Source organism: Pinus tabuliformis, chromosome J (assembly GCF_031772625.1).
Source record: "Pinus tabuliformis cultivar Carrire ecotype Pingquan chromosome J, CPIR1, whole genome shotgun sequence".
NCBI classification, from domain to species: domain Eukaryota; kingdom Viridiplantae; phylum Streptophyta; class Pinopsida; order Pinales; family Pinaceae; genus Pinus; species Pinus tabuliformis.
Window position 1 is genome coordinate 1174599296 of NC_142295.1, and position 14871 is coordinate 1174614166.

The 14871-nt window shown below is 41.3% G+C and overlaps 1 protein-coding gene across 3 annotated transcripts in view; it reads right to left on the reverse strand.

The window, feature by feature from the left end:
* The window catches only part of LOC149231267 (pentatricopeptide repeat-containing protein At4g21190-like), a 187711-nt gene that overhangs the window by 9481 nt on the left and 163359 nt on the right, over positions 1–14871 (reverse strand). For 2 of the 3 annotated variants that reach the window (XM_089379142.1, XM_089379140.1), the window contains exons 4-5: positions 8001–8213; positions 7185–7410 (exon numbers count right to left, since the gene is read on the reverse strand). In XM_089379142.1, coding sequence (XP_089235268.1) covers positions 7185–7410; positions 8001–8213 — 439 coding nt within the window. The remainder of the gene's footprint in view (positions 1–7184; positions 7411–8000; positions 8214–14871) is intronic. The other variant, XM_089379141.1, reaches the window with a different exon arrangement.

The following is a 14871-nucleotide window of genomic DNA, read 5'->3' on the forward strand; positions in this document are numbered from 1 at the left end:
AAGAAAACATCACTCAAAGATAAGGGTTGTCAGAAACTATCTCCAAAATTCTACGGACCGTATCAAATACTTCAGCGCATTGGAGAAGTGGCCTACAAGCTAGCTTTGCCACCCACTGCAAAAATCCATCCAGTTTTCCATGTCTCATGCCTCAAGAAAGTGATTGGGAACAATTACAGAATTCAAACCAGTCTACCTGAATTGGATGAAGAAGGGTCAATCTGGCTCCAACCTAAACAGGTCCTAGACACACGAGAACGGCACCTGCGTGGCCGCATGATCAAGGAAGTCCTCGTCAAGTGGAAAGACACCTCTTCAGAAGATGCAACCTGGGAACCAGCCACTATTCTTCAGCAGTTTCCGCAGCTTCAACCTTGAGGACAAGGCTATTCTTAAGGGGGAGGGCATGTTAGGGTCCCACCCTAACCCCCTTATTTATGTAGTAGGATTGAGTCATAGTTATAGTTAAGTAAAGAGTCAATAAAGCCCATATTAATAATTGTAAGTGGTTAACCCGCATTTAATGACGGGACCACAGTTAGTTATGGACCATGGTATTAGATAGATGGTATTAATAAGAACCATGGTATTGCTCCATGGTATTGCATGTATGAGTCATATAAAAAGGAGACTCCCTACAAGGAGCATCGTGTCTTATTTTGTAATCGAGCTCTGCTCTATTGGAGGTTTCCCCCTCGAAGAGGCAAGTGAACATTGCTTTCTGAATAATAAAATACTTGCTGTTGTTTCTCACTATTCTATGTTCTGGGTATATTTCTTCGCATATTTGGTATTCTGGTATCGTCTTGCAGGTTAAGAGCATAACACTATCACCCTTGACCAAGACCCTCCAAGACCAAGTCAAACCTTGATTCTAGCAACTTCTACAATTTCGACTCACCCAGCAGATTCTTCTGGAACTTCGACCTACCCAACACATTCTTTTGCAACTTCAACATGCCTAGCAAACTCTTCTGCAACTTCGACCTACCCAGCAAATTCTTTTGCAACTTCAACCTGCCCAATAAATTCTTTTGCCCATCAAATGTAGAAACCCTAACACGAGAGAGAGAGAGAGAGGCCCAAAAACTTCGATCTAGTTCTTCTCCTTCCTTTTCGTCCTTTTTCCAGCTTCTATCTTGAGAAGATCGAACTTGCTTGAGTGAGTCACAATGAGGTCAAGTTCTTATTTATAGGCTTGTGAGGGGTACGCATTGCTCTCTTTAGGCCAATTTGTCCCTTCATGTAGGCCGACTTGATCTTTGTGCCATGACGAGGTCTTGGAGGGTCTTTTGATTCTATTTTGACTCAAATAAATTTTCTTTACAATATGTAACATGCCCAAATGGGTCTTCAATACATGACAATGACTCAATTGACTTTATGACAAACCTAAAAGCACTCAATGGGTGCTTCACCTAAAAATAAATTTCCCTTGAGCATGAACCCATGCCTCAAGAATAATAATAATTTTATATTTCTCTTTTCATTAAATACATAAAATCATAAATACATATGCGATTATGAAGACCGAACCTAGTTACATATTTCAACAGGTAACAAGGCCTTCATACAAGATATGGGGGTAACACCTTGGAAATTTGGGTGGTGTTGACGGTGCTGGACTTGCCAACATGTCAAGGGGATCTCCCCGGTAGGCCTTAGACCGTTTGGTGTAGGAGCCCCAGCAGTGGGTCGTAAGGTAATACCTTGACTGCGATGTCGCACAGAGGCAAATAAGATAACTCTGTTAGTAGCAAGGGTGTGACCGCTGCAGTGAGTCAAGGAAGGTGAATGAGAGGTTCTAACACAAATGGGTTGGGATGAGTGCGCCCCTTGACAACCTGTATCAATACTCAGCTGGGAAGGGAACACACAAGCGAAGATGCATCACAAGCTAGAAAGCAGATCAGTCGACAATCCAAAGTGATGGTTAAACCAACAACACATCTGCAACAAGATTCATATAATTGCATATGAAGCAGTTCAAACACAAATACGTAAGTTAAACAACATATATCATTAAAGCAACCGGAGCAGTCCAACTACAATAACAACATATGCATGAAAATGTGTTGACTCTTGTTATATAAATAAGTGTAAGTTGCAATCATACAATACATCCATGTAAACCTGCTGGCCCCAACAATGGAATGTTATAGCCACATCTGCCTACTCCTCCAAAGAGATGAACTAGCTCTGTGCACTGGAGAAGCCAAGGCGCATTACAATATTGTCCAAGCTCTTTCCAAGATAGTCTTATCAGAAGCTTGGCTGACCAAAATCCCTTATAATGAGTTATGAGGGACTATTTATAGCAAAAGGTGGGGTGACCCTTGACATTCCCCTTTGTGACAGTTCAACTACCCTCATGACTCTTCACCTACTCTATGACTGTTACATCCAACTATTGACACTTGACTTACACTTGACATGACTCAACATTAGAATGCACATGTACTCATGTGAGACAACATGGCTTGAGAAGCCATGCAAGACATCATTAACACTCGGTCCGCTGTGATGAGACCAACTCTTTGACATGCTTGTGATGGTGAAGGTGGTGAGCTAATGCCAAGCTTGATCGTCCGTGACGGTGTGCATGCACCTCATGGTGACATCTTGCAGAAGCGAACTCTTGCCTCCATTGCAACGGTGCATTGGTTCAAATCCTTCATCCAACTCGTCTGCTAACATGCGCATGGTCTTCTTGGGTGCGGCTAAACCGGCAACACACTGATGCATAGTGTCTATGCTGATCTTCAAGTGTGTGTTGGTGGTCATGCACATCAACTTGCCGAAGTACATGTTCAGCTCCAGTTGGACTTACTTCTTGTCTTTGCCTTGGTGAGTGTGTTGAATGGGTTGGATTGCATGTGTGTGCACAATGACATGCATGTTGTTGAATCCCTTGCATGTGATCAACAACACTTCTCACCATGTCTGCTCCGTGTCAGCTGTTGGGATGGATCTTTAACTTGTACAGGCACAGTTTCATCCGTGAGTGCATGTTGCACCCACTGTTGTTCATGTTCCTGCTACAACTCATTCGTCTGTCTGTGCAGCTTCATGTTCTTCCTGAGTTGTTGTTTTAGCACATGAAACTCCTTTTTTGTTCCATTCTCTGTCTTCGTGCGATCTTCATGTCGCGCCGTCACCTCATAGCCAAGGCTCCAAAGTTGCTTTCTTTATCAGTGGATCTTCTTGATCTTGCAACTTTGTTTTGCCTCTATGTTGTCAACAACCTTCCTCTTGCATTCATTGCATCTACTACATTCGCTACGTTATATGTATTCACTGCATTCACTGCATTCGTTGTATTCATTGTGTTCGCTGCATTTGATATGCTGCCTTTAGTTGTTGTTCATGATGCTGCTCGCTATGATATCTTAATGTTCTGGTCTACGGGCAACTTGATATCTTCGTGAGAAGGCAAGCTCATAGACATTTGATCGATTGCATCTTCAGGTGTGCTCTGAACAGTGTCTTCGACTCTGCTCTCGTGGAAACCATTATACCTGCACTGCTGAGAGGTAGATGAACCCCTGCAATATCTGGAGACATGGCAACACTCATGGCAAGCAATCTATCAGTCGAAAACCAAAATGAACTTGAGAATTGACTTGCAACATACTTGGGTGACTGATCATGAAGGTTGCGCAATTTCGGCAGGGAGGTCGGGAGATTGACTGCCAAGACTGTGCAAGGCACAGTCTGGGTTGCTGGGAGACTGACTAACTACTGGAACTGCGCAATGCACAGTCCAGTTTGGCTGCTGACTGCTGGAATTGTGGAATGCGCAATCTCAGCTGGCAATGGCTGCAGGCTCAGTGACTGCATTACGCAATTTTCTTGGCCAACAGTCACTGTCCCTCAGGATTGCGCAAAGCAAGCCTGAGGAATAGCTGCTGGGCAGAAATGCGCATTTCCTGAGAGGAAGACAGAGCCTTGCCTCTCAGGATTGTGCAATGTTGTCTTGGTGAGGCTCTTAGTGAGGCAGAGTCCGGGCCAAGGCTACCCAGACTCGTTGATGGGCAACTAAAAGTGAATGTGAGTGCGAATGCATGGTGATACTGAGTGTAAGCGTAAGTGAATGATCATGCATGCAAACGGTGAATGACAGATTCAAAAAACAAAACAACATGCATGTGGGTGAGGCGAGTCGCCGAATCGGCGACCATTCGTGAAAACAATTTCATGCATGCTACAGCTGTGAGATAGCAACGAAAACTGAAACAGTGCTAGAACAAGCTAGTATACATGTAAACGACAGCAAAGTTCAAAAGCAAACATTACTCACACAAGCGAAAACACAAAAAACAATAGAAATGCAACACAAGGCATGGAAAGCGGGCTTACCCCAAAACAGCTGAGCTGAGTGTGCCGACAACTCCTAGATGTGATGTGGGATGTCAGAGCTACAAGGTTGATGTGAGGAATGAGCTCTACAGTGTCCGGTTGATGAGTTTTGATAACATCGAGGTTGTGACGTGCATGCCACAAATCTAGGGAAAGCGACACTTGGTGGGAGGTTTATGAAAAGATCCTTACATGTAACCTCCAACTGCTAAACATAGATCCCTGAAACAAGGGATACCTTTGCATGTTTCCTTGGGAGAAGCAGAGCATGCATGCAAGTCTGTTTTGGCTCGGTCCCTGAGGGAACTATCAACTCAACTGCAAATGCAATAGGCTGTTTGACTGCTTGAAGGAAATGTGCATTTCTGGCTGGGAGTTGGGCTGACTGCCCAGGACATTTGCACAATTTCTGGGCAAAGCCATTCACTGTTGCCCAGATTTGCGCAAATTTTGGGCTAGGTCGCCCTGTTGGGGAAAATTGCGCAATTCCTGCTGGGAGTGTTGACTACCAGAATTGCGCAATTCTGAATCCCAGCAGGCTGCCAGTCACAATTGCACAATTTATGGAGGGAAGGTTGGTTGCCCTCCAGAATTGCGCAATTTCTTGGGGGAGTTGCTCAGCCTGCAGCTGGACCAAGTCTGGGTGATCAACCTGTGAGGAGAATGCATCAAGCTATGATTGACAGGCTGCCTTTGTGCAAGCGAAACATTGAAGCTTGTGAACTTGACAAAGCAAGGCAAGCTGCTGTGAAAAGTTGGAAGGGAATCCAAAACGAAGCTAAGGCAAAATTTTGGAGGGTGGTTGTAGCCGCTACAACAAGTGGAGATTCCAATAATCAATTAACCACAAATCTCATTCCTCTGTCCCCCATTGTTAGTTTTCGGTAGAATCAGACAGGTGTTCTAGTCTCAATTTATGTCAGAGAGGTTAAGGAACACAAGATCTCCAAAAACCAAAAAAGGTTTCAAGAGAAAACAGCTAGAGATGACTCAATTATGTTAATTGATCAATAATTAAAAAATGTCAAAGTCTATCTTAGGAAAATTGATTAATTAACAACATTTAATTGAGAAAAATCGATAAATATCTACAGACTCTCACAGATTGAGTCTAAGATGATCTTAGTCGTTGATAATGATTTAATCATGATCGTTGGTGCTCCAATGAAAGGTTATAAGAGCAAATCGATGGGGATGGAGATATACATATCGAGCAAGAGGCAAAGCGACTTCTTTCCAGAGGCAAAGGGAGGCAGAACGGCTCATCTGGGGCCAGCTAGCAAGCAGTGCGAAATTCCCTAGCCAGGCAGTGTGAATTCTTGGAGCCCGAGTTTTCTCAGTGGGTTTCGAGCAGGTCAAAGGGAGGCCGAGATTATTTGTAGAAGGGAGAAAATTCCTCCAAAATTATTTTGCCAGAGGATTGCCATGAAGTATCCAGATTATTGTACTCAGATTTTACTGCTGCATAATAATAAAATAAGCCCTCATCTGCTGCACAGGTTTTCACTTCTGGGTTTTTCTGAGGACTATTAGTCCAAATATATTGGTGTCATTTTTATTGTGTGTGTATCTATTTTCTCCGTTCCAGCTTCTTATTTAGCTTCTGCAGAGTTTATTTATAAAGAATTGCAGTGCGATTTATTCGGTATTAATCAGAAAATTAATAAACTGCTAATCAGTTAGAAGAGTAAATTCCATTCACTGCATTTGAAGGAAATTTCACACCCTCCACCATGCTAAAAAATTCATGCAAGACACCGCCACTTAGACCACTAATTAGGAATTCCTAAGAAAAAGCTTCAATATGATGACAATGTGACTTAAATTACGCCCACTTTATACAACTCATAAGTGACAATGTAATCACATCTTCAAACATGTTACTTCTTCAACAATGACATGTGTAAGTCACTTCAAGACAACATACAACTTAGTAACAAAATTAGGGTAATAATTATAAAACACTAAAAATCATGAACAAGATAGAAGTGATGACATTAGACTACGTAATATGAAGAGTGATTAATTAATTAAGTTGATGTGTGGTGACATGCCAATAGTGAGTTTTGTTTGTAATAGTTACACAGACTGACTCTTACAACATAGACAATAGTTCTCCCTTTATTTAATTATGGGTTAAGAGGAGATTATATTGGAAAGCTCATGGAAAGGATAGGCATTAGTAGACGCATACATGATCGTTGTCACGGAGAGTCTAGAGCATCAATGCATTGAGGGTTGTGACCAATAAAGATGGGATGATGATAGACCTAGTAACATGAACGACTAATTAACTCACTAATGACAGATTATATAAGAAGTGTTGATCTCTAGTTATGCACTAATTCTGCTTTATATTTGCTAGAGTAGCACACAAACACTGAATTTTATAATAATTGAAGTTTCCTGGTGCCTTTTAAAGAATTTTGACAGAATCACACATAGATAGAGGATCATCCCATAGCACCAGAGGTTTGTCTGGTAGAGCTATTATTTATGTTTGACCCATTACCGAGTTAGATATAATCCTTTTCAGAGTTAAATATGATACATATATCAAGAATGGTAACTACACATTGCAGGTGTGCTAAAGCATCGAGTTATACCAGATGTGATAACCAACAACATATCTGCATAATATCTACAGAATAAAAAATGATATTTTGTTGCATATTTCTTAAGAATTTGTCATTCAAATAACAGTCTACAAGATCAATGATACAAATATCAGAATATTTCACAACAGCAGTTATTTTTTGTTTTTATATTAACATACCAAACATATTAATTACAAAGGCGTGTAGTAAGTTGTTTTGCTTCCTTACCATAATCAGATAACTGTAGTCGCCTTTTAACGCGCTTTCCTTTACAATAACGATACTCCCACTTAGGTCTAGGATATTTCTCAAGCATTTTATCATACTTATCCAACATACCCAGCTCCTTCAATATCTTTGCAACTCTCAGGACAGTTGAATAGTCTGGCTTGATCCCCAACTCTTCCATGTCGGCAAAGACCTTCAAGTAAATTCCGCAGCTTGAACTCTCAGTCTTTGAAATCCCATTACATTGAAACAGTAAATTGAATGTATCTTAGCTCTCAGATGCCAAAAGGTGTAATATATGGATCCAACATAGTATATAGTGAAGCCAAGCCTGACAAAGATACTGACGCACTTTTGAAAAATGTCTTTGATGTTTCTAAGCCTAATAACTTTAGGCTTTTGATGTGTTTTCATTCATTCATACATTGCCATAATTGAAACATAGGGCATGGATAAATTCTGAATGATTTTTAGAAGGATAATGAACAAAAAGATAAATGCTTCTCAGTCTACTGCTCATGAAACTGAAGGAATTTACCAAGGATGTATATTGATAATCAGCATGTGAACAATCTGTTATAATGAAACTGGAGAATATAAAATACCAATGCAAGCAGAAATTTCAATTAAAGAGGACCAGGTTGGCAGTTAAAGGAGAAAAACTATCAGCCAAAAACACAGCTAAAGTTTCCAAAGCTATATTGTAAACATGATGGTGAGTGGAGGTTTTCTGAAAATGCCTGCTAAGCCTCACAATGGAGGAGAAGCACTAGCTCAGATCTTAAAGAAACACTGAAATGTAAAACAAGAAAATACCTCGAACAACTTTTCGGTCATGTGGTTTCTTTCATACATGGTGATAATACGGGCAAAAAAGACCCGGGGCATGTTCTCCAAGTTCTCCATTAACAGTTTTGTCCAGAGTTCCTCAGCTTCTTCTATTCTTCCTTCCTCAGCCAAAGCATTCAGTAACAAGAAATAATTTCCCAAGGTTTTACCTTGGCCCTTGCTCAACATCCACTTAGTCAACTGCATACATCAAATAACCTGAACAGTTTTAGACAAAAGCTTTACAATGGTACAGTATGATAAACATATCGCTATTACTTTCTACATCAGCAATAACAGCTATCAAATAACCTCTAGCAAAGAAAGGGATTTAAGAAGTGGAAAAATCAGGGGTCTTTTCTTATCATATAATGTATTTGGAATGATGTTGCTTAATGTGATCAAGATTCGAATTAACCTGAGTTACTTCAAACATTTTATTCTCTACAATGCCATTAGAAGATCACATTTTTCATTTCCCATCATCTGATGCAGAACCCACTAATACCCGACCTGCCACGTGGCAAACACATTGTTGATTGATAATTATGCTCAGTTGGACCTATTATGCTGGATATATCGTAATTTTGTTATGGGAGTGATTAATTATGCTATTGATTATGTTATGTTTTATGGTTGATCTATGCACGAGTACATAGGGCACAAGCCTGCCCTAGTCAATGGCTAGCCTAGGCCGTCTCGCAATAGAATTAGTGTACATGATTATTTTCTAGGAGACCTGTTATCTCCTAAACCTGCATTTCAAATGGTAAAGCCCTAAAGCACAAGTGAAACCTTAGAGGAACCTAAGATTCTAAGAAAGCTGCCCACTGTCACCATACTAGCCCTTCTTCTCACTTTAGGCCAGCCATTAGGGAAATTTGTTGATTTGGCAGCTCAGGGAAAAATTCCCTCCTTTGGACACCCTTCCTCAACCAAAGAAGACCCTCTTTGCTCTTGGAAGAATTTAAGATGGTCAAGTAAAAATATTATTTTTAATCAAAAACCCACAAGTACAAAAAAGTTCCGGTCAACCTAATGTCATAATTGGGTCTCCAAAGAAGCATATAAATACACATCAAGGCAACCTCATTTGGACATCACATCAACAAACATCTTCTTCTCTCTTCTTTTGCAATTGGTTCGTACAGGTTTGAAGCAAGCCAGACGAGCTCACACATGCTAAGGAATAAGAGCTAATTCTGCATTGATTTTCTGTTTGGATCACCGTTGACCAAGTTTGACTCGGAATTTTGATTTGATTTGACTTGCATAATTTCAATCTTTGAAGGCCGAATTTTTCAGTGGAGGAACCGAGATTTTCTGGGCTACTTTGACTATTGCTGACTGTTGACTCTGACCACCAGAATCTGAAGTTGACTGTGTTGATTTTGGGTAGCATCGGATGTGATCTAGGCCTCAAATTTTGTAGGGAGGCTTGGGCACATGTATTCCAATGAACCCAGAAAGTGTTTTAGGAAATTCCACCCAGAAACAATTTTATTAAAATAATTAATATTTTTTAATGGGACCCTAACTCTAAACGTAGGAAATTAAAAATATTAATGGGTATTAATCTAATTGTGGGTGTAACTTCTAGAAGAAGAAGAAGATCAAGCTAAAATGATCTTAGCCATTGATTAGCTTTTAATCTGGGTCGATGAATGTCAATGAGAAGATTATTTAAGGGAGCTTGAGGGTCATTTGAAAAACACATTGATAGATCGAGAGATCGAATTTCTGAAGTGAGAAGTTCTTAGGAGGAAGTTTTGATCGAGGAGATTTCTTGCAGTTGAGGGGCAGGGACAGCATCCAGAGAGAGATATTTTCTCAACAGGAGAATCATCAGCAGAGAGAGGCAGAGAGTGATCTAGCAGTTCTCACGCAGAGGTTAAAGCAGGGCCACAAAGGGTGAGAGAGAGTCCGAGATTTTGCTGGGCAGAGTCAGTTTTAGAAGCCGAGAGTCGGGGTGTGAGACCAGAGGCTGAGAGCAAAGACTCCGAGCAGTAAATCGATTAGCAAACTAGGTGACGCAATGCCTAGAGAGGTTGACACAGGGATTACGCGAGGACTGTGCAGAGGCAGCGTAGGGCCTGCCAAAGGCACTTCATTCAGTGTCTGGATCAGCCGTCATTTTCTCAGTGATTGTGTGAGGTAATCTCACAAATCTTATTGGCAATATTTCTCTCTATAACTAAATAACTCGAGAAGTATTCAGAGATGTATTCAGAATTTGTTACTGCTTAATAATAATAAACCCTCAAATCTGCTACACCGGGTTTCCCAAATTGGGTTTTCCCAGGGACTTTTGTCCAAAAATAATGGTGTCTATTATGTTGTATTTTCTTTCTTTCTCAGTCTCTTGTTTCTACATAATATTTAATTAAGTGAAGGTTGTAGTGTATGTATTATGATATTTGTCGTAGGAAACTGCAAGTAATTTGTTTAAAGGAATTTAACAAATAGGAGTAATATCATCAGTTGTTGCAGTAGGAATTCAGGTTGTGGAATTTTAACATGGTATCAGAGGTGCGGGTGAAGCAAGAAGGGCAGAGCCGGTAGATCCAACGCTAAGCGGAAGAGGGAGTTCGAAAAAAATGTAGGAGGCAGCAGTTCGAATCCCCAGAGGGTTTGCGCAATTCTTAGCCGGAGGGCTGAAAATTTGAGGCAGTCTCTCTCCAAGTGAGTCGACAAAGAGAAGGGCTTCCAATTCAAATTTTTGTCGGGATAGAGGGAGCAGCGCTGAAGCCCCAATGTGAGGAGAGCTGGTGGGACATAGATTTTTCTGCAGGCAGTTTATTGGGCGGAAGATCGTCAGAAGAAAGAGGAGAAGCATAGCTGAGGGAATTTCAGAATTCCTAGCGCAAGAATTTGAATTCTTTAGAGCTGAGCAGCAGTTTTACTAGCTCCAACAGGGAGTGTGTAGGCTAGCCCACCAGCAACACAGAGGAGCGAGGAGGTCATTCGACTTTCTATTTTTGGCAGAAATGGCAACCAATGGCTTCAGGGGTCAGGACAGGTTGGACGGAGCATCCAACTACGTCATCTAGAAGGCTAGAATGTCATTCCTTCTAGATGAGCATGCCCTCAAGACATACGTTGATAATGTGGTGGCTATCCTTGCAGATGCAGATCCGTTGAAGAAGTACAGATTAAAGATGGTGAAGGCCAAGAGGATGATCCTTTATGGAGTAAAGGATCATGTTGCTAGTAAAGGGACTGCTAATGAGATGTGGGATGCCTTGGCTACGTTATATCAGGGATCTTCCGAGCAGCGGAAGATGTACTTAGAGCAGAAGTTGAGATATGCTCAGATGCAGAAGGGAGAGCGTGTTGATCCATTCCTCACGAAGCTAAAGGAAACCCGTGATGAGTTGTTTGTTGCAAGGCATACACCTCAGGATTTAGAGTTGGTTAGACTAGCCCTCAATTCTATCTCAAATGAGTGGCAAGTCTTTGTCCAGAGTATCATGGGCAAAGCAGCATTGTCGAATTGGGATGAGATGTGGGCAGCTCTAAAACAAGAGGAGCTGAGGAGAGACTTAGTCAAGGTCAAACTTGACGGAAGCAACAGCAGCATTGGGTCGAAGCCCAAGGAGGAGGAGGATAATGCAGCCCTTGTATCGAAGGGCCAACAGGAGCAGCAGAGATGTAAGAAGAACATCTCGAAGATCAAGTGTTTCAGGTGTGGAGAGATGGGTCACTACGCTACACAGTGTCCTCTCAAGAAGAAGGACAAGGATGAGAAACATGATCTGAAAGTTGCGCCTACAAAGATCGAAGAGGAGTTTGCCATGACAGTCGAGATACCTCCAGAACGGAGATGGGGTGATTTAGAACTGTAGTTCGAAAGTGCTACAAATGGGCAAGATCCTTGAGGAGTCCACCTCTTGGATCAATACCTTGCTACGGGAGCCCAGATCAAGAGTAGCAGGATGGACTAGTGTCAGATGGTGCCGAGGAGTGTCGGGGAGACAATTGCAGTGGCTAGGAGCGCCAGAGACTGAACAACGCAAAGCAGAGTTGGCAACAGTGCAGATGGCCCAGAGCAGAGGTCAACAACAGTAGATTTAGAGGGTCAGCACAGAGATTAGCAGCAATCAGACTTCAACATTCACGTAGTACACAACAGTATGCAGTGCAGTGGCAGTTGGCAGTGGCAGTGTTAGCAGTAGCAGAAATGCAGCACTTGAGAGGGAGTTGTAGTATAGATGTAGTGTTGGCAGTGGCAATGTCAACAGCAGTATAGTTACAGCAGCAGCGCAGTAGTTGGTGGACAACATGTCAGGCATCAACAGCGCAAAGGAAGATGCTTCAGAGTCAGAGCAGTATGCAGCAGTGTACATTGCTAGAGCACATTCCTCGCTAAGAGGGAGTGTTGATTTGGGTAGCATCGAATGTGCTCTAGGCCTCAAATTTTGCAGGGAGGCTTGGGCACATGCATTCCAAAGAACCCAGAAAGCATTTTGGGAAATTCCACCCAGAAATAATTTTATTAAAATAATTAATATTTTTTAATGGGACCCTAAGTCTAAACTTAGGAAATTAAAAATATTAATGGGTATTAATCGAATTGTGGGTGTAACTTCTAGAAGAAGACGAGGATCAAGCTAAATTGATCATAGCCATTGATTAGCTTTTAATCTGGGACATTGAAAGTCATCAAGAAGATTATTTAAGGGAGCTTGAGGGTCATTTGGAAAACACAACGAGAGATCAAGAGATCGAATTTCTGCAGTGAAAAGTTCTCAAGAAGAAATTTTGATCGAGGAGATTTCTTGCAGTTGAGGGGCAAGGATAGCACCCACAGAGAGAGAGAGATTTTCTCAACTAGAGAATCATCAGCAGAGAGAGGCAGAGAGTGATCCAGCAGCTCTCACGTAGAGGCTGACACAGGGTCACAAAGGGCCACGCAAAGGCTGACACAGGGCGAGAGAGATTCCGAGATTTTGCTGGGCAGAGTCAGTTTCAGAAGCCGAGAGTCGAGGTGTGAGACCAAGAGACTGACAGCAGAGACTCCAGGCAACAAATCGATCGGCAAACTGGGTGACACAATGCCTAGAGAGGTTGGTGCAAGGACTGCGTCAGGACTATGCAGAGGCAGTGTACGGCCTACCACAGGCACTTCATCCAGTGTCCGAATCAACAGGGATTTTCTCAGTGATTGTGTGAGGTAATCTCACAAATCTTTCTGCCAGTATTTCTCTCTGTAATTGAATAACCCGAGAGGTATTCAGAGATATATTTAGAATTTGCTACCACTTAATAATAATAAACCCTTAGATTTGTTGCACCAATATTCCCAAATTGGGTTTTTCCGGGGACTTTTGTCCAAAAATAACGATGTCTATTGTGTTGTATTTTCTTTCTTGCTCAGTCTCTTGTTTCTGCATAATATTTAAATTAAGTGAAGATTGCAGTGTATGTATTACGATACTTGCCGTAGGAAACTGCAAGTAATTTGTTTAAAGGAATTTAACAAATAGGTGTAATATCATTAGTTGTCGCAATAGGGATTCCAGTTGTAGAACTTTCACAGGCCGCAAGGTTTTCTCTCTCCTTTGACCGAGTTGTTTGGCACTGTTTTGACTGAGGTTTGACCAGCAAGGAAGACTAAATATTTTGACTACTAACAGAGATCTTTTGGAGGAAATTTGACCATTGACTTGTGGACTGGTTAGGAAATCTTTGAATGTTGATGATTGACCTAATTCCAGACCTTGACTTGTTGACTAGATTTGAATTTGAGGCTCATCTTTTGGATATTGGTAGGTTGATCTTATGGGTAGTCAAAGAATTGATTTTGACTCTTTTGTTGATGAATTGAATCATTGTATCTCTCTACTGAACATTTGATGACAATCTAATAGAAGAAGAATTTGAAAGGGTTTTCCCCCTTGTTGGACTTTTCCCTGATCTTTGACCAAATCTTTTGTCTCTTGTTATTGCTCTTAGATGGCTTCTATTGTACATTGCATTTACTGCCCTATCTACAATTGTTATGTCATTGGAAGATTAAATTGATTTGAAAGTGATTGTTAATTGAAGAAAGAGTTGGGCTAAGTGATTGTAGTAAGCATAGAATAGTGGAAAATTAACATGGTATCAGAGTTGAGGTGAAGACAAGCCCAAGGAATCAAGAGACAAGAGCAATCATCTTTGGCAGAATTTGAAAGAGCCTGTTGTCTTGGTCAAGATGTATACCTCTTACTTCAAGGGTACAGAGAAGTTGGGTAACTCATCAAACTTTGTTGCTCGGTGTTAGAAAATCGGAAAGGCAGAAAGATTTTCTTATACTTGATAATTACTTGTGAGATTCTTGTGTTCTTATTAACTTTCTTATGTTATTCTTTTATCTTACTTCATCAAGCAATTACCAAAACAATATCATGAAGATCAAGAACGCCAAATGTAAGCGGACAGCGAGGGCAAAACCCCAATCTTGGGGAAAACCTAGTCAACAACTCTTCCTTCAATAGTTTTCCTGATATAATCCAAGACACTTGACATAGACACACACTTCTTCCACACCAACTCGGCGCTTTCCATTTTCAGTAGATGATCACTTTCCAGTACTATCTTCGACCTAGATGTAGCAGTAGCAGCAACAGCACTTAGATGCAGTAGTATCTTCAACCTAGCAACTTCGATCTTAATGCAACAGCTTCGACCTTGATGCAGCACTTCTACCTTGGAGCAGCACTTTGACCTTGATGCCATACTTCGACCTTGATGTCGTACTTCGACCTTGATGCCATAAGAGAACTTCTTGATGTCATAACAGAAATTCTTGATGTCGTGAAAAAACTTCGACCTTGACGTCGTAGCCCAGAAAATCACACATTTGAGATAGAGAGAT